The sequence below is a fragment of the Phyllopteryx taeniolatus genome, chromosome 9 (genome assembly GCF_024500385.1).
Source record: "Phyllopteryx taeniolatus isolate TA_2022b chromosome 9, UOR_Ptae_1.2, whole genome shotgun sequence".
Classification (NCBI taxonomy): domain Eukaryota; kingdom Metazoa; phylum Chordata; class Actinopteri; order Syngnathiformes; family Syngnathidae; genus Phyllopteryx; species Phyllopteryx taeniolatus.
In genome coordinates this window covers 15,430,383-15,450,763 of record NC_084510.1, presented here as the reverse complement: position 1 = coordinate 15,450,763, position 20,381 = coordinate 15,430,383, and the positions used below count along the sequence as shown (strand labels likewise).

The 20,381-nt window shown below is 43.9% G+C and overlaps 1 protein-coding gene across 5 annotated transcripts in view; it reads left to right on the top strand.

The window, feature by feature from the left end:
- Positions 1 to 20,381, top strand: part of foxp4 (forkhead box P4) — a 104,198-nt gene that overhangs the window by 40,647 nt on the left and 43,170 nt on the right. For all 5 annotated transcript variants that reach the window (XM_061784704.1, XM_061784706.1, XM_061784703.1 and 2 more), the window contains exon 3: positions 13,859 to 13,948. In XM_061784704.1, coding sequence (XP_061640688.1) covers positions 13,859 to 13,948 — 90 coding nt within the window. The remainder of the gene's footprint in view (positions 1 to 13,858; positions 13,949 to 20,381) is intronic.

The window sequence follows — 20,381 nt, the reverse complement described above, 5'->3', positions numbered from 1 at the left end:
TGTCACGTCTTGCCTTGTCATAGTCGCCTGTTGTTTTTGTCATAGTCGCCAGTTGTTTTTGTCATAGTCGCCTGTTGTTTTATCATTGTGATTAAATATTATTATTTTGAGATTCCCGCACTCCTGCCTTGCCTCCCTGCTTCCCTGCAATTGGGTCCACCATGTTCTTGCCTTGCGTTCCTCGCCGTCGTCCTAACCATGTTCATGACAGATAAGTGGTGTTGAAAGTGGATGGATGGATATATATTGCATTAAAATAAAATCAATACAACCATTTTTAGACTGATTATGTAATTGAAATGTAACCACTTCCTCTTTTTGAAAGATCCCCCACCCTTGCTTTTGAAGTTCAAGGTCTTATGCTTGTCCATCAGTACAACTTTTTGCACAGCAGTCAGCCACTGTTGATCTTTCAACCACTTCCGCTGTTTGCGTGTGTCTGTGTGTGTGTGTGGTGTAGGGTTGGGTGTGAGGGTGTGTCCTGCCCCACAGCCACAGCCAGGTGTAAAAACTCTCTGAACCAAAAACATGAAAGACATTTTCTTCTATCAAGGCATGCAGGCAATAATCTGATAGGCCACTGACGAGGAAGGAGTTTTTCTCAATAACCAATATGCCTTTGTGTGCACATTTGTCTTGCTGTGCGTCTGTCTCTATGTGTGTGTGTTCATGTGCACATGACAGACAGTCTCTGTTTACATCTAAGTGTGCTTTCACTCTGTCTCCTGAGCTGGGTCTTGGCAGTTTCTTGCATGTGTTATTTGTTTAATTTTTTTTACTCTCTCCTTTTGGTTATTAATAATAACAGTTAAACGGCTTCCATATGTGCGGCCTGGGTGCCAGGCTAGAACTATGCTCATCATGGCCCGGCCCGCACAGCCTCCCCTCTAAGGGGTTTCTCTCGTTGGGGAGGAGGAGCGCTTTCAACTCTGGAGGTCAACCAAATAAGAGCAAAGTGGCCTTTTCTGCCCTGGAGCATGACCAAGCTACTAAACTATCCTAACTTATACATGATGAGGGCGAACTAATAGTAGGCTCAATGTATGTGTGTGTGTGTGTGTGCGTGTGCGTGTGCGTGTGTGTGTGTGTGTGTTCTGCTGTGGGCTGAGTCTGTCTGGAGTAAGACCTTCCTCTCTTGCCAAACGAGCTGTTTTGGAAACCGCAGGGATACTGCATATGTCCATATAATGTATGACGTGTGTGTGTGTGTGTGTGTGTGCGTTAGCCGCCCCGACTCTCCAATGAGGCCCAGAGTACAGAGGAAGCCCCTTTTATACTGTAAGGAAAGGAGTTTCTCTATTTCTTGGCCCTTCTCACCTCGTTGGATTCTTCAAATGTTGAGAAATCATTTGTTGTTACTACTTCTTAGGATGTGACATGTGAGTGTGATGGTAAATTATGTAATGATATAAAGCAGTCCTGGGTATTCAGTCATTAAACCTTTATGACTACGTCTATACCCCTGCGAATCAATAGAAACGTTAGATGATTGTCGGGAAGGCGAGGTTTTCTCATTCCGCCACACAGTTTTACACTGAAGAGAACCATCTGGAAAACAAGGCCCTTCCTGAATTTTCAAACAGGTCACTTTTGTGAAAAATAAGATGTGGAAAAAAAAATCTAAAATCGGCAAGCATTACAGCATTTTTTTGATGTTCCTTTTGGAGTTTGTGAGTTTTTATTGCATTGGCACTAGCGCACGGTCTTTCCTCTCTTTAATGGTCAGTCTGGGCCCAAAGAAGCTGGCTTCAGCCATTTTAAAACCTCAGCTCTCTAACGGAGCCTTTATATTGCGGAAACATTACATTAAATAGCTGAGGAGTGCTGCGCTTGGCTAGTGTTTCTGTAGGTGTCCCAGATAGCGGCAGCTCAGCAAGAGATTGAGCTGCCATTCTCATTCTAGAGGTGGGCAGCCAGTTTGAAGTCGTTTTGAGTGGAAACAAATGGTTGCAAAGCTGGTGAGGGAGATGATTAATTCCAGAGAAAGAGAAGCCCTGTGTGAGGGCGACACAGAGGAACAGGGCAAAGACTTGGCAGAGCCTCGTCTGTTTGTAACTCACTGTAAAATTGGGAGGCTTTAGCAGGATTTTGCTCCGTCTGCACCCTGCTCATATATGTTTACCTCCAGGAAACATTGATCCACTTGCCGTTTTCTGAGGAGTCTGCACCATAGCAACAATAACAATACAAAATTAAACTATTGAGTTTCAGTTAGTTTTTGTTGAGAGATTCATTCTGTCAGTTGACATAATGAATCAAGTATTACATTTAATGATGCTGCCAGCTGTTTAGAAAATGTATTTTCCAATGCTTTTGCCTACCTCAAAAAAAAAAAAAACATTGGCTGCACTGTAATAAAATCTCCCACGGTCAATGAACCATATTTGATTAAATAAATTCTACACAACTCATGTTAACTCAGAGGAACCCTGTGATTTTTTTCTTATTCAAGTATATTGATAATGATTTTTAAAATCAGAAAAAAGTTAAATTGAATTAAAAAGTATTGTTAATATTTAAATCACTGGTAGGTACTTCAATAATTTAGGTAGACATGCTCAGTCTAATGAGATCCAATACAAAAGCAATATGAAATATTCTCAAAGTGGTATACCGCTTTAATTCAAGCGGTATACCACTTTGAGAATATTTTACACAAGAAAGCCATAATACTTGCTAACGACAGAAAAAGCTGGTAAGTTATATGTATTCGGTAAAAATTTCCCAAACAAGGCATCCATTTAACATTAGAAAAATCGCAAAAACATTCTAAACAAACAGAAAAGTATAAACGAAAATATAAATAGAGAAATATGAATGATCTCGTCTCAATTTACTCACAATTTTTTTTTTACTGTGTGAAATGTAGGCGTTTAATAGAACACAAAACTGATATAATCGTAAGAAGCCTTGACTTATTCTGTTGGACGAATGGCAGCCGGTGCATCCACAGGTTTACTGTATCGTCTGCCATTTATTGTATAAGATCATTTCATTGTTCTGCCTGCCACTATATATCACTTGCAAAGATAGATGGATAAATATATAGTTGTAATTCATTAATAATAATTTTAGGACACCCACCAATCCATTTTCTGAACCGCTTCTCCTTACTAGGGTCGCGGGCGTGCTGGAGCCGATGCCAGCTGACTTCGGGCGAAAGGCGGACTACACCCTGAACTGGTCACCAGTCAGTCGCAGGGCACATATAGACACGGGCAACCATTCACACTCACATTCACGCCGTCACTAAATAGGAACGGACCAAAGTCAGGCAAGTGTACCACTACACCATCAGTTACCTAATTTTAGGACAAATTAAGTGAAAATAGATAATTTTGGAAAGGACTCTTGATCCAGCTACTGTATTGCATCACATTAGATTATGAAAGTGTACCTTATGCTCCAAGGAGCATAGAAAATATAAGGTCCTTAGAGTAGTAAAACAAAACAAGTAACCCAAGTCAGTCAGTCAAAATAAAAGTGTGGTTGGTTTTTGAGGTGCACAAATGATGGTGCCCAGTGGGCAGAGGATATTAGGGATCATGGAGGTGACCCAGGAGGAAGGGCAGCTCTGAACCAGCTCTAGCTTAGCTTTCAGCTTCAATAACAACCCCCGAAAAAGTGAAGAAAACTAAAGAAAGGATTGTGAAGAAAATACGCCCCGCCCCTCCCTGTGAAGCCATGTCTCCTGCCGATCCAAAATCAGAAAGCATGCAGTCCTGTAGAGAAGCAGTTGAGTGTGACGGTCTTTTCTCTGCATCTTCACCCTCTATATCCATCCCTTTTTTTCCTGCACTCCCCTGGGGGAGGAGTAGATCTATATGGCTAGAAGTGTATTACAGGCCCTTCTCCCTTCAGACATACTGTGACACGAACAGAGAGTGGCTGGATCCCAGAGCAGTCGGAGGCAGATGTGAAAGGATGAATAGTTTATTGATGAAAGGTAATGGCGGTGGTCCTAGGTGGGTTGGCAGGCGGCGGTGTGGACAGGTGGCAGGCAGTGGTGAGGACAGGCGGCTGGCTTGGCGGCAGGAATTACGTGGATCAGGAACACGGGGGGAAAACACACTGGAACAAGGAGACACAGGAGTCAAAAAGGGAACGAGGAATAGGGTGACTTACGGGAGGTAAATGAGCCGTAGTACCACTGAAAGTAACTGCAATACTTCGGCGAGGATTTCCTGGAACAGTCAGGTTTATATACTGGTGGTGATAAGGCTGATTGGAGACAGGTGCTGAAAACAGAGAAGGGAGGGGAGAGAGAGAGAGAACGCAAAGCACCCTCCCGGCTACAATAATGGAACTGCAGGCAGTATATGACAGTACCCCCTTCTCAACGGACGCCTCCAGGCGTCCTGCCGGGCTTCCCCGAGTGAGCCGCGTAGAAGTCGTCCAAAAGGGTATTATCGAGTATTCGTTTCCGGGAAATCCACGACCGCTCCTCCGGCCCATAGCCTTCCCAGTCAACTAGGTACTGGAACCCCCATCCCCTAGGCCTCACGTCGAGGATGCGCGACACCGTAAACCCCGGATGGTCGTCAATAATCCGGGGGAGTGGAGTGGGTTCGTCCGGAGGGCTCAGGTGGAGACAGGCTTAAGCAACGGGACGTGGAAGGTTGGGTGAATTTTCAAGGACAGTGAAAGCTTGAACCGGACGAAAGTGGGATTGATGATTTTGGTAATGGGGAAAGGACCAATGAAACGGGGAGTGAGTTTACGGGATTCAGTCTGAAGTGGGAGGTCGTGAGAAGAAAGCCAGACAGATTGGCCCACCTTGTATTCGGGCGTCGGGGAGCGATGACGGTCCGCAAGCTGTTTGTTGCGTGCGGCGGACCGGGTCAATGCCGCACGGACGTCATTCCATACAGCCTGGATCCACTGAATATGATCCTTGACTGCGGGGACTGCCACTGCCCGCTCCGGCGGTTGGTAACCATAGCAAGCCATGAATGGGGACATACTGGTAGCGGAACTGCTGAGGGAGTTGTGGGCGTACTCAATCCACGGGAGGAATGAGCTCCAGGAGGAGTGGTTGCATGCGGCAACACAACGGAGGACTGATTCCAGGGATTGGTTTGCCCACTCCGTCTGGCCGCTGGTCTGCGGATGATATCCCGATGACAAGCTGGCTGCTGCGCCCACCACTTTACAGAATTCCTTCCACACCAGGGATGGGAACTGAGGACCTGTGTCAGAGACAATATCGATGGGGTGGCGAAGAATGGGCGCACTGGTGAACAGGATTTTGAGTCGGTTGAATGCTTGGGATGCTGCCGGGGTCCAACGAAAGAGGGAGCTGGCGGATGTGAGGCTAGCGAGGGGAATAGCGACCTTGCTGTAATCACGGATAAACCGACGCTAGAAATTGGCAAAACCAAGGAAACGTTGTAGTTCTTTGCGGATGGTGGGACTGCACCAGTTAACGACTGCTTGCACCTTGGCAGGGTCGGGTTGTAGTTGACGTAGCCCAGGAAGTGTACGGAGGAGAGGTGGAATTCGCGCTTTTCAGGTTTAACATATAGCCGGTTTTCAAGGAGACGCTGAATGACTTGGCGTACATGGAGGCGGTGTTCTATGGGGGAGCGGGAGAAAATGATGATGTCATCAAGGTATACAAATACGAACCCGTTGATCATGTCACGGAGGACGTCAGTAATAAATGTCTGGAAAACTGTAAGGGCGTTGGTTAAACCGAATGGCATGAGCAGATACTCGAAGTGTCCGAGAAGGGTATTGAAGGCGGTCTTCCAATCGTCCCCTTCTCGGATACGGATGAGGTGGTAGGCGTTCCGTAGATCCAATTTGGTGAATATATGGGCGTCACAGAGGGGTTCAAACGAGGGGTTGATGAGGGGAAGCGGAGAGTTATTCTTCACGGTGATATCATTGAGACCACAGAAGTCAATACATGGGCGGAGAGTGGTGTCTTTCTTTGCAACAAAAAAGAAGCCGGCCCCAACTGGAGAAGAGGAAGGTCGAATGAGTCTGGAAGCCAGAGAGTCATGGATATAGTCCTCTTCTCAGGTCGGGAAAGGTTGTAGAGATGGCTGGAGGGAAGAGGTGCCCCCGGCAGCAGATTAATAGCACAGTCATACGGGCGGTGGTGGTTGGGGGGGGTTAGAGAAATGGCCAGATCTTTACGAAATGCCGGAGAGAGATCATGATATTCTCCAGGGACTGCGGAGAGGTCAACGATCATGGAAGAGGGTGGTGGTGTACCAGAAGGAGGTATAACTGAGAGCAGGCAGTGTGAGTGGCAGTGAGGGCTCCATCCGGTGATGGCTAAGTGTGTCCAGTCTATGGTGGGGTTATGTTTTTTTAAGCCAGGGAATTCCAAGGACTGATGGAGTATCCGGAGAAGGGATAACAAAAAGGGAAATGTTTTCGCGGTGATTTCCTGAAATAAGCAAGATGAATGGCACAGTTTGGTGGGTAACAGCGGAGATGATACGGCCATCCAGGGCTGTGACCTTCTTTGGCAACGGAAGCAGTTGGAGAGGAATTTGGAGCTGGTGGATTATGGCTTCATGAAAGAAATTGTCATCGGCAAAGGAATCAATCAGGGCAGTGATGGGGGTGTTAAGAGCCGAAACTATAATGCAAGCGGGAACGGTCATGCGAGAAGGAGAGCTTGAGGGGATGGAGCTTTGGCTCACCACGATGCTCTGGTCTTTTGGGCGGAGGGCACATGAGGAAATAAAGTGACCGGTTTGACCGCACTAGATACACAGCCGCTGGGCGATACGATTGGATTGTTCGGTGGGATGGTTGAAGGTTGAAAACGAGTGAGCAATTGAGTAGAAACTGGCTACATGCACCTAGGTCCCCGGAGTAGGGCTTGGGCGGCGGAACATGAGGTTCTTTATGCAGGAGGCATGGTGGCGCTGAGGCTGTGGGCTCGGAAGGCGTACTTACAGGTAGAGGGTTAGCTCGCATCGTCGAAGAAAGGAGGGATACCTGTTGTGTGAGGGAGTGTAGGGATTCCATGAGTTCTTGGAGAGTCTTTTCTTGTTTTCCTATGCTCCTTGGAGAGTGAGTGCGTTCATCAGTGCCTCCGGAGTTGCTGGGTCCATAATGGCCGAAGTATTCTGACACGAATAGAGAGTGGCTGGATCCAAGAGCAGTCGGGGGCAGATGTGAAAGGATTAATAGTTTATTGATGAAAGGTAATGGCAGTGGTCCTAGGTGGGTTGGCAGGCGGCGGTGTGGACAGGTGGCAGGCAGCGGTGAGGACAGGCGGCTGGCTTGGCGGCAGGAATTACGTGGATCAGGAATACGGGGGGAAAACACACTGGAACAAGGAGACACAGGAGTCAAAAAGGGAACGAGGAATAGGGTGACTTACGGGAGGTAAATGGCCCGTGGTACCACTGAAAGTAACTGCAATACTTTGGCGAGGATTTCCTGGAACAGGCAGGTTTATATACTGGTGGTGATAAGGCTGATTGGAGACAGGTGCTGAAAACAGACAAGGGAAGGGAGAGAGAAGAACGCAAAGCGCCCTCCCGGCTACAATAATGGAACTGCAGGCAGTATATGACATACTGTACTTGCAATGCATTTTGTGCACTTGCTCAGTTGCGCTCAGTCATGAAACAATGGGCCTCTCACTCCTCTTTTCTTTCCCCACATTCTTCTTGGTCAAAGTCAAGAAATGTGATACCACCTGCCTCCTCCCTGTTCTCCTCCTTCTCCCCAAAGGACAGCTACCTAGTGCTTGCCCCGGGGACTGTTTACCGAAAAGGGAGGGAGGGATGAAGAGTGGATGGTTGGACTGTAGAGAAGGTGAGAGGGGGGCAGGTTTGTTTCGTTTTGGCCATCAACAATGGACTTCAGTCACTGCTGATGGATTACTCCAACATATGGTACCCACCTGTCTTTTCCCTCCCTATTCTAGACTTCACTCTGTTTAGATTACTTTGCTTCTCTCTCCCTGTTTCACCCAAACACACTGGATGGATTAGAGGCCAGATTCATCACTCTCTCACACACACCTACACACACACACACACACACACACACAGACCTGTTTGCTTTAGCAACCTGAACCAGGCACACACACATACACCACACACACACACACACACACAGTCTAATGGAGTGAAAAGGAGCTCATCCTAGCATTTTTCTTGTGTACAACAGCCAAAATGTCCACAGTACAGAGGCGCAATGTCAAGTTCTGTGCTGCACAAAGGCAGCTAGAAAAGTACACAAATCAAGCAGCAGCTCAGTTACAATTGGCAGAAATATTCCTTGAGATCCTCATTTGCTTGACACACGTGCACATGTGCAGAGGGAAATTAAATGTCTCTCCTTTTCTCTAAATGGATCGTCTTTACATGCCCTCCTTTGCACCCTCGTTTAAACGGAACTCAGTTGTCAGCCGTTTTTCCCAACCTTATTATGGGGTGAGACTGGTCCTCACCGTTGCCATGTGTATGTGTGTGCACATGTGTATGTGGGTGACCCTGCTGAATTAAAAAATGCGCTGTTATTAGAGGCTGTGTCAGAGGCGATGATTTACAGAGGGGAGCGATGACAAGTCAGAAGAACGCACACACACGCACACACTCGCACTGTGTGCTCTCAGGCCTCCAAGCTGAGCGCTGACCTCGTCACCCCTCCTTCCCCTTCCTCCTCCTCCTACCTCTCTCACTCTAATAAAACCTGTCTGACACCATTGATGTGTGTGTGTGTGTGTGTGTGTGCGTGTATGTTTGTGAGTGTGTGTGTGTGCTCCTCGGCAGCACAAAGACTCTGTTGTTGGGCCTCCCTCTTAGGCCTCTCTCATATTTTCTTTAAAGGTGCAGTGCGCCCCCAGGAATGCCACAGGGGGAACAGAGAGTTGGGTTTGGGGTGGTGGGGTGGGGGTTGGCGGGGCGGGGCGGGGGCGGGCGTTTTGGAGGAGTTGCTTGTATGTGTCTGTGTGTGTGCGCGTGCGTTACAATCCTACAGCTCACCCGGGTCACAGAAAGAAAAAGAGAGGGTGAAGATGAGAGATGAGGAATGAGTGAGGAGGGCCAACAATGAGGAGAGCTTCTTGACTATGTCAAAATTAGTGTGTGCGCATGCATAATTGCGTGCCGGCGTGTGTGTTCAGGACAGTGGGCAAACATCATTCCAGTAAACTTTACACAGCACTATATGGGATTATGACTTGACAGCCACCACAACACAAATTTACACTTTAAGTGTTGAAACTAAATCCACAATGATGCATCAGCTTTCCAAGTCATGTTGAAAAAAGGGAATATATATTTTTTTTAAACTTCTATGTTTAAATTTTTATCCACATTGGAACTTTAAAGGTCAAAGACAGTCTGTTCCGGAACGCTTTTTGACCTCCAATGTTTTCCACAAAGGAAATAATATAAATCAATCCATTCCAGAGCCAAACTGTCATTAGTTATTAACTATATGGCCAAAGTTCCACTCACATTTTTACATTTTTACCTGTCATACACATTTTAAAAATAAGTTATCCTCTGTTAATAAAACTAAAACTACTCATCCTTTGATGACATGTGACTGAAGATGCACTTTTTAACTAACACTTTCATACAAAGGGTAAAAAGACCTAAATCCCTTTATAATAAAACTAAATTGTGTGTTTACCATGAACTCGGATGAGGTTTGACAGACGCAGTGAAAAATGACTGCATCATCATCATATTGCTCTTCTTTTACACTCTTACCCTTCTGTGGTGGGGTGATAAAGGAAAAGATGAAAGAACAAAGGAAACATCCTCAGTTTTAACCTCGGGAGGCATTTTCTTCTCCGAAAATTGTTGTCGGTTTCCAAATTGTCCGACCTTTAGGGTGTTTAAATTTTAAGGTCATACCATAATTCACACCGCATATAAGGTTACAAAAGCATAAGAAGTGTCCTGTACTGATTTGTAAAGGTTAATATGACATTGCATGTAAGATACATTTGTTTGAATGCAATCAACCCATCCATGGCCTCTTAATAAGTCACCGAGCAGTGCGTCATTGTTCTGTTTGCCAACACTAAAAGTGTAGACACTTCCACAGTATCTACAGCCAAGTTGTGTTTACACTCACACCTCCACAACTGCGGAATCTAGGAGATGTACACTCCCAATTCACGCTGAATGTTATACACATTTCCTATTTTGTGTGGAAAAATGTGAGTTGCACAATAATTTATTTGGCAAATGCAGATTTGTGGGGGAATGATTACGTGTGTAGCCACTGCAATTGATAAGAACAGAATTTTACTATTTTAATATCTAAGAATGATTCCTAATAATAATTACAATAATAATAATTCATTTAAATTTTGTGTTTTTCTGAGCATCCGGATGTCTGTAATTATTTTTTTGGGGAGTTCGTCTTTTCGAAAGCTTTAAACTTTAATCCCCACAGTGCTTAATGGTACAGTAGTACCTTGATTTAAGAGTGACGTCTGTTTTTTGTTTTGTGCTGCGAGTCAAAATTGAGTTATAAGCGAGTTTCAGATATGCCATCGCTCATGTGAAGTGAAAAGAAAATGGAGAAATTAAAGTACTGTAATGCCCTCATGTGTGGGCCAGGAGAGCCACATTCTCTGATGTCATTTCAGCCAATTAGTGAACAGGAGAAATAGTCCAACACAAAAAATGTAGAGCCGCTTTAGGACGCCAACTCACACGCAAACTAATCGACTCCAACTATTAATGACTCACTAGGCCACGCCCCTTAAAGGTTCACATACAACACCCAAATACTACAGTATGTACAGTAATGACTATGGCTTGGCACAAATCGGTGGTGACTCGAGTGATTCGAGTGGGTGTGGAAAACAATCATTTAATCAGAATTTTCTCAAATAACAACGACTCAAAGAATAACATGCTACTTTATTTTGAAAAGAGCTACACCACATTTTACTTTATAAAATACAAAATAGTTCATGATTTTTAGCCTGTGTTTATGGCCGACGCCATTTGGACTCACTGCAGATTGTTTCCTGCGCATGTGCGCAGTTGTAGTTCACTGTTGCAGCTGATCATAATGATCAGATGACGAGAGCTAGCCAGCTGGCTAGCTAGCTAGTAAGGAGGCAGCTGGTCCCAGCCAGCGATGATTTATGGCACAGACAGGCGCAAAACCAACTCGGGTTCTATCTTGGACCATGGTACAGCGATTGATCCTGGTTAAAGTAAGCCATTTTAAAGTAAAACAAAAAAACTTTTCCAGAGGGAGAAGCCGCAGCCTGACGTGCCAGCCTATTCTTTTACAGTTCATTAGTTCAATTTGGATTTTTCATTTGTTGGACTATGACGTTTTTATTTCGGAATACTACAAGGAGTAACACTTCGATTCTGATTCGGAAGTCATTCGATACTGTCAACACGAATAACGGGAGTTAGAGGTTGAGTCAGAGCCCTAGTAATTAAACCAGTATATAAAACCAGTTTATCGCTTTACGTTCTCTTATATTTTATTTTATTATTCTTTTGTACAACACAGTGCGAATTTTTCTTTACCAAAAACATTGTGGTGTTTTTTGGGGGGGGTTTTGTTCTATGTATTTGGGGGTTTTGTTCTATGTATTTGTCACATGCTTCACAAAAGCACATCTATGAATAGAAGCATAGGAGAGGAGACAGGCATCACCTCTGCTCTGTTCTAGCGTTTATGAAAGCCATAAATGGTTCTTTAATATAGTGGTAATCAGGGTGGTAATTTGGGTGGAATTGTCCTTTATTGTTGCCAGACATGGCTTCCCAACTCCTGCCAACACACACATGCACGCACACACACACATGCGCACACACACACACACAAAAGCGCACACTCGCTCTTGGGCAGACATGGTGTTCAAGGCCTAATTCACACCACATGCCAACAAACTGGGCGGTTGTGTGTATATGTGTCTGTGTGTCTGTGCTTGTTTTAATGCTGAGGTCAAACCAGTAAATGGGAGGGGGTTCCCGAAATTTTTGTTCAAGTGTTAAAATTCATGTGTGTGTGTGTATGTATACAGGCACCTCCACAGCCACATCTGTGTATGTGTGTTTTAATTGCGGTCTCAGCAAAAGTCGCAAGTGCGTTCCATCCAGATGGTTTTCATCATCGCGACTGCACAGAGCATTTCTGTCTCTTTCAGCCTCCCTCTAATCTCCCGCTCTGTTTTTACAATTAGACGTTACTTAATCTGGCAGAGCGTCTAATTTGACAATTCATTAAATGTGTGACATTGTACAGTAACTCTGTGCTGCACGCTTTCACAACAACATTCTTCTCATCCCACTTGTTGTCAAGTGATGCATTAGAACTCATTTCTGGCTATGTGCGGTTGCGTAAGATCTTCTACGCTGAAGAACTTGACGAGCTGCGGCCGTTAATTTGTGGTGTCCACACATACACACACAGACTTTCATGAATCAATATTTACTAAGGAACCTTTCCCCTTTGAGTCAGAGGAAGCAAATGTGCATCCTGCTGTCTCCCCTCTCTAACCCTCCATCACGAGGGTGTGTTTGTGTGTCTGTGTGTGTGCACAGCTCGTGTGTTTTGAAATGGGTGTTTTCTTGTTTTGTTTTCGGCACAGTTCAGACATTCCAGCAAAAACACCTTTGCCTCTGAAACGGATTTGTCTTGACAAAAGCACATTATGGAGTTTTAACACGCCAATGGCAACATTTTTGATAATATAAATACTTGTATGAGGACAAATAGTAGATGTAAGTTGAAGAAAGTCAGTGGGAGTTGGTGTTACTGGCTTCACTGGACAGCACTGGAGGGCAGAGAAGTGGAGGAGGAGGAATAGTGGGGATGTGCAGCAAGGCTCTCCAATGTGCATCAGGGTCGCCTTACATCACTCTGACACATAAATACTGTGCAAGTGACACACATGACGATATGCTGACACACTTCTGCCTCAGAGGATATGGACAAGCCATTTTGAACTGGGGAAGCAGTGAGACAGAAGAGGAGGAGGAGGAGGAGGTGAAGGGTCCAGGCGTGAGTGAGGCAGTACCAAATTAATGGAAATAGGACATTTGTAAGGAGTTTGGAGGAGATAAGTCACTAAAAAGGACAGTTACAGTCAAGTATGCTGGAGAAAGGAGTGGCCGGTATTAGACTGCATTTTCTTCTCTCCAAAGTTGAAAAGCATGTTGTGGTGTGAGGCTGAGCATACATGAACACGCTTAAAACATAGAAGCTCATTTTGTGAGTGCAATGTTTTACAAAGAATATACAAAATAAGTGGTCTGATATGTTCATATTCCGAGACAGGGTCAAACTTTCACTGTTATGAAACCCTTATTAACTGAAGGTAACATTTTAACTAAACTGTCATACAAGTATAAAAGAAGTTATATTCTATTAGTAAATAATAGAAACAATCCAACTGTTTTAACGTTGATGACAGATGTTGAATTTGAAATTGAACTCAAGTATAATAAGAAGTTAACTATTTTAAAATGTTTAAAAAAAAAATAAAACATTCTACCGTAACTTCGGTGACAAGTAATGTGTGATGACTGTTTTGAATGTGAGTCTACTCACTGCAGTTCTTTTCATATTCTGGTTTGTATTCCTCCTCTTCTCTTGGCACTCCTTCTTTTGGACCAAGTTTCACACAAATCTTTGATACTTGCTGAACTGAGCTCCCGTGTGGTATGCTGAGATTCCACGTACAGTATAATGTGCATGTCGTCATACACAACCAAAGAAGCAACAAAAAGCCACATTTGATTCTGTTTAAATTCCTGTGTTATTTGACTTGAGAGGCAAAAATGATCCAGGAAGCTGTGGTTTAATTCAACTTTAGATGTGCCACTGTATAGCACCATTTGACCCACTGTACATGTTACCATCATGTCCGCTCTGACTCTTGCAGGCTCTTCAGGCAGCCAGACAGTTCCTCCTCCAGCAGGCCTCTGGACTCAACTCCCCCGGCAGCAACGAGGTCAAACAGAGCCCCGTGCAGGTCAGAACACACTTCAACACACTCACTAACACACAGATGTGCAGAGGTCTGTGTCCATGTCAACTACACAGTGTGATATAGGTACATATCTGTCCTTCCTTATTGCTTGAGTTTCCTCCTTTTTATCACCTTTGTCACTTTGGGGAAGTTTGATTTGTAGCCATGGTTCATATTAGGGTCTTCAGACTAAAATGAAGAGGCAGCAGGTAAATTCACTTTTTTTCTCAAGTGTGAATTCTATTTATTTATTTTACACCGTATCATAAAACATACCCTTATGGATACATTTGCATTTCTTAGTATAATTAATTATAATTATTTTATTAACTGTCGGAAACAGAACACACATAAGCTTTCATTCATTTCATTTCTCCAGCAGAAATCTTGATAAAATATTATGATAAACAAAAGCATCCTCAGTTAAAAGTGTAGTGTAAAACATTTTGCACGGTGCCAAAAAGCCACAAAATTTAAGACACAGAATTAAAAAATAAAAATAAATGAATAAAAAAAAGAAACATCATACTTCTGAAGGTGAGAAATACACTTTAATCAAACGCTGAACAGCAATCATAAAGACTTTTTTGTCTGTGGATCGACATTGAAAAATCCAATTAAATTATGTGACTTTTAAAACACAAGCACATACAGTTTTATCATCATGTTTTGTATCTGAATTGTAAATTGACAATGAATTAACAGTGATTTGCTTTTTTATTGAACATATCAACATGTAACAGAAGATAATATAATGGAAAGTAAAAGAAATTAAAAAGAAAGAACATCAATTGACTTATCGTTAAGCACAGTTTAGGTTTAAAAAGGAAATAGGAAGAAGTAAAAAAAAAACTATAAATAGTTTAGTTGAGTTGAGTGTGTTATTTTGATGTGCAGTTAAAGAAAAACACCTTCATAGAAAAATAAATGAAATAACTATCAGTGCAACAAATGAAGGGGGGAAAAATAATAAGTTGCATGAAAAGAAAATGCACATTTGAAAAGTATAAATCAGCACAAAATAAATGATGATATACTGTACATACATACGTGTAGTCGTGTCTTCCCCATCACAGCCCTTCAGAAGTAACATGGATTCACTCTGCACTGCTGCTTCATTTAAAGGGATCGTTCAAATACGTGCAATCCATCCGCCTTTGTAAGAACATGTTGGACACTACATACTTTAGTTTTTTGTTTGTGGCCCTAGAAATGACAACATTTTTCCTTATATTTAACTATGAAGGCTATGAGGTGCTGAAACCTCATGGGAAAAATAATGTTGATACAATGTCATTGAAAAGGTTTTGTTTTCTGTTGTTTAGATAAAAAAGCTATATCATTAACCTAGAGTGACAGTTTCCGATGAAAAACACGGACAGCGCACACGTTAGGTTGACCTGCCTCGTGCACATTCTGATGTGGGGTGTTACCTTCTACTTCCTTCCCTCGCTTTTCTCCTAACACACACTCACACACATAGAACTACACACCAAAAGCCCCTCTTCCTCCTCCCTTCTCTCCATCTCTGTCTTGTTTGTCTTGTTTGTTGGTGCCTGGCCTGTTAGCCTCCCTGCACTATCCAGGGCACCCGAGCTACATCTCTGTTGTCTCAGCTGTCAGCTCAAATGGTCACACACATCCTGCCAATGCACTCTAGGATGTGTGTTGGCAGGGTGTGTGTGTGTGTATTCTCATGAGAAAAAACAAGGTACAGTATGTAAAAAAAAGAAAAATTGTACTATTTTCTAGACACCACAGCAAACTAGATTTCCTAGGTTTTAATTTGTGATTTAAAAGCTGTCTTCTAAGATTCGTTTTAGGTGTGGTTCTTGTAAACAGACAAACCCTCAAAATAAATAAAGGAAGGTTTTGCATCCATTCTTTTTGCAGCACCAGTCTTCCTCACTCACTTCCATGTTTGTAGGGTGCAACCCCCCTCCCCCCAAAAAAGAGAGAAATGTCTCTTCTCTCAAGAATTCTGTGGTATGGTAATGTTGTATGACATCTGAGCAAATTTGATGCTTAAGTTAATGACATCTGAACTATCTATCCATCCATCCATCCATTTTCTGAGCCGCTTATCCTCACAAGGGTCGCGGGATGGCTGAAACCTATGCCAGCTATCATCGGGCAGGAGGCAGGGTACACCCTGAACTGGTTGCCAGCCAATCACAGGGCACATATAAACAAACAACCATTTGCACTCACATTCACACCTACGGGCAATTTTAGAGTCTTTAATTAACCGAATGCATGTTTTTGGGATGTGGGAGGAAACCGGAGTGCCCGGAGAAAACCCACGCAGGCACGGGGAGAAGATGCAAACTCCGCACAGGCGGGGCCGGGAATTGAACCCCAGTCCTCAGAACTGTGAGGCAGACGCTCTAACCAGTTACCCACCGTGCCCCCAGTGTAAATGATCTTCACAATTTGTCTGAATAGCACTTGGCAAATAATACATTTACCTGAAGAAGGCCCATAAATTGAATTGAATCAGGCCACATCTTAAGGTGTCTGGCGGATGGTGCAGTGGTCCACGCCAGGCACAAAATGGCCGTCCTCAGGTTTTTCCTGGGGTGCTCTCTTACATGCAAATGAGTGTCAGACAATAATTAGATCTTTAGGAGCCTGATAATTAGATAACACCCCTCCCCCTCTCTGAGGGACAGAGAGAGGGGGAAGACTTCTTCTCGTGTCTTGACTTCACTGAAACATGGTTCTTGCTGACAACTCTAATACTAACCCCCTTTAGACCTGCCTGCACCCACACCCCACCCATTCCCCATCATATTTTTCTTCTTTTTCTTCATTTGTAATGGAAGAGAGGATCTGGACTGCAAGTGAAAGAAATTCACAAAGATTGTATCTGTTCTATGATTGGTTGTTCTGAGATGGTCTTTGTGTTTGACTGGTTGTGTGAGATATTATCACTCCACTGTGTGTGTCCGCGTGTGTGTGTGTGTGTGTGTGTGCGTGTGTGTGTGCGCGTGTGCGTGTGTGTCATTGTCTTGTGTCACACCCAGGAGAAACTTGACAATAGCTTACGTCTCTTGTACGGGCAATTGCAGGAAGAATTGCTGTGCCCAGTGGAAGTGCAGGTGCACTGCAAGTACAATAGTGTGATTTCATGTTTGAGGATGATCAAATTAAATTATTAATAGAAAAAAATGCATTCTTATAGTTATTCAATGCATTGTATGAGTTTGTCTTGCTGCCAGTGGGATGCAGGCCTTTCTTAATAATCTCTTAGTCATAATTCAAGCATTTTAAATCACTGAGACGCATAATGTTTGTGTGTTAAAGCACTGTGGTTAGTCATGCTCAAATAATAAGTTTCAAATGCAAAATTTATGTTATGGTACATGTATTTTGGGTCTAATGTAAACCTCATGCATGATGCATCTATAATGTTAGAGTGCAGCATTGTCGGAAATGAGTGTGAGCAAGTGAGTCATTATGTCAGCATAAAGAGGCGCCACCTGAAAATATTCCCAGCCTCGGAAACAGATCATGTAGTTGATGTTGGACTTAAGTGTCACAGTTATCTTAATTGCTGGTGGCACGAGTGGGCGGGAGCCCAATTGGCTGACACAGTGGCAACTGGCGGATTAGCCAGCATGATGCACGGCTCCGTGACCTGCCATGCGTGCACAATGGCTACGTTTGGCACACGCTCATAAGGCGCGTGGCTCCCAGCGCGCACATATACCACATACCCACTTGGCACTGCTCGCTTTGCACACTTAACACGCCGCCACTTGGCATGCACACATACAGATTACTGCACGTGCTTGGCGGAGGCCCATACGTGTGTAATTGAAGAGCGAGGTGTCCTGTTTTCATGTATTATTGAGGAGCATGTTTAATTAGGAGAAAATGTAAAAAGACTCATTAGAGGTTTGTTAATTAGTTGCGCTCTGAAGAGGCCTGGCACCAGCACAGCAGGTTGCAGGGAAAGAGAGCCATGTCAATCCAAAACCAAGATTTTACTTCAGTGAAACCATTTCTGATTTCTGGGTTGTTCCTAGTTTCAACTGCTTCACATATGCGAGAAACTCAAGTATGCATTGTTTAAAAGTCTTTATTGTAACCAACAAAAGTATGTGAAAAGATGAGTACTTTGCCCTGCAGAGTGGGACTCAAGCAGCCCTTCTCCTCTTCTCCATTATTTCCTTTTAAAGTGTTTTTCCCAAAGCACTCCTTTTGTCTACTCACTGGAAGTGTTTAGTCGACAGTTTCTCTCATTTGATGTGCAGGGAATTGCAAGAGTGTGTATGTGTGTGCGTCTGTGTCAGACAGGCGGGGATAGAACAAAGCTGGGGGTGCGCGGGGTCCTGACAGTTTGTGAAGGGGGTATGGGAAGAGGTTGAGATCGGGCTTGAGAGAAGGGTCCGCTTGTGACCGCTGGAGTGTGAAACTTATTTTGAGATTTGAAACATGAGTGAAATCAATAATGAAATACGGTCAATAACAGCCACTCCTCACACTTCCCAATCAAGTGGCCCGAGTGTGTGTTTGCGTGTGTTTCTGGAAGTGTGTTGTCATTTTTATTCTGGGGCACTGGGGCGTTAGATGGACGGTCGGGGGAAGAACAAGGGGAGAGAGTGGGTAGATTTTCCACTTGAACCTGATGGTCTGTCACTGTCCTCTGAAGTTTCTTTTTGTTGTTGTTTTTTTTTCCCCATTGTGTCTGTGCCCTGTCAAGGAGAGTATTTGGCATGAGTGTGTGTCTATGTGTATGGCCACATTGAACAGTACACCGGTGGAGCACCGACACAGTGTTCCCAGCAGACTGCGGTCCAGGGTTGCTTCTCTGTTCATCCATGTGGTCCACTCAGCCACCATTCTCCAAGTTATTCAGTGCTCTCGTAGACCTGCCTATGGAGAGCCTTTCACACCTCTGTGTGCTTTAATATATACAGATGCGCCATATTTTATGATGAGTATGTGAAAACTTACTAATAACTCAGATGTCATCATGTAACACATGCCTGCCACCTATGAGCAACATGCCATTTCAGAAGAAGTATAGCTGAGCCGCCAACATGAAACATCCTTTAGGTCGTACAATATGGAAACCGACCAAATTGAAAGTTGCTCCAAAACTCAGGGTTGATACGTTATCATGCATACAAGACTAACGCCACCTGTGGCTGTGATGGCAAAGAACAAAGCTCTTATGATGACCATAGAACAGAAAATAACAGCACAGCTGTAGCCTCTGTACGAGTCTCTGTCCTGGCTGCTTGATAAAAAAATGGCGAGAGAAGGGTGAAATAATCACTGCAGAGTCAGCTGTGTGTATTCTTAATGTAAAAAGACTCGTCTCCCTTTGCATGTTCGCTCCATTCAATGAATGTTGACTCAACTTCAACAAGTCTTCCTAACAAATTGGAAGTTGAAATCTGGCAATATTGTATGGATGATATTTACCATCGAACCATAGTGTAACAAGTTCAAACAAATGTTCCATATTTATATTTATATTCTCCATGAAAACTATCTAAAAAATGTAAACTTTTCCTGAACCTGGAAGAACAGCCACTTTTTCTGGTCTCCAGTAATGCATTCTTTTGATAATTCAATTGTTCCAGCTTTTAAACAGTTTATTTGTCTTAAAATCCCCAGTGCTGTCAGTTACATAGTATGCACAATTTTATGCAGTTTGAACTATGACTTTGACACAATGTCAAAGATGTTCATTAAACGGAATCCTCTTTTGGGACTGACTTATTTTGCTGCATGCCAGTGTGAGTTGTTTGTGCCTTGCTGGGGGAAATAAAAAAATGGTATCCGAGGAGTTGAGGTGATCAGAGCATGCCCAATTTTGCTCAACTTTACCTTGTTCGTCAGTCCCCCCAGGCTAATGTGGCCCCTGGACCCACTGTGGATTAGTGAGTAGGGGTACTCACTGCACACAATGGAAGCCCTTTTAATTCCAGTAGTGGCGTGACCCTGAGCTCCAAATACTCTTTACACAGTAGGGACTCCTTCACTTACTTTTTTTTTTTCATTCCTCATCGCCTTTCTACTTCAGTCCTCTCTTGTAGAGCCCACTTGCTCTCGAAAACCCTCCCACCCCTTCCACGCCCTCCTCTTATTACTTGGCAAGAGGAAGAGACAGGTTGTTTACCTGGGGAAGGATAGGTTTTGTACAAACAAGTCCAAGTTCAAGAAGAAACATGAGGCTTCACCACACACCACCTCTGTCCAAGTGCGGTGGAGACTTTATTTGGAATGGAGGAGCCCCCCTGCGAGTACCTTCAGTGGCAGAGGAGGGTCATCCTTGCATGCAAACAACAAAAGTTTCCATGTTTTATAAACGTGTCAAGTTTTCAGGCACATCAAGGTTTGTGTGTGACAGGGAGAGTAACAAAAAGGCTGGTGACTCTTCCAGGGAAACAGGGGCGGACTGGCGGACGGGGAGACCGGG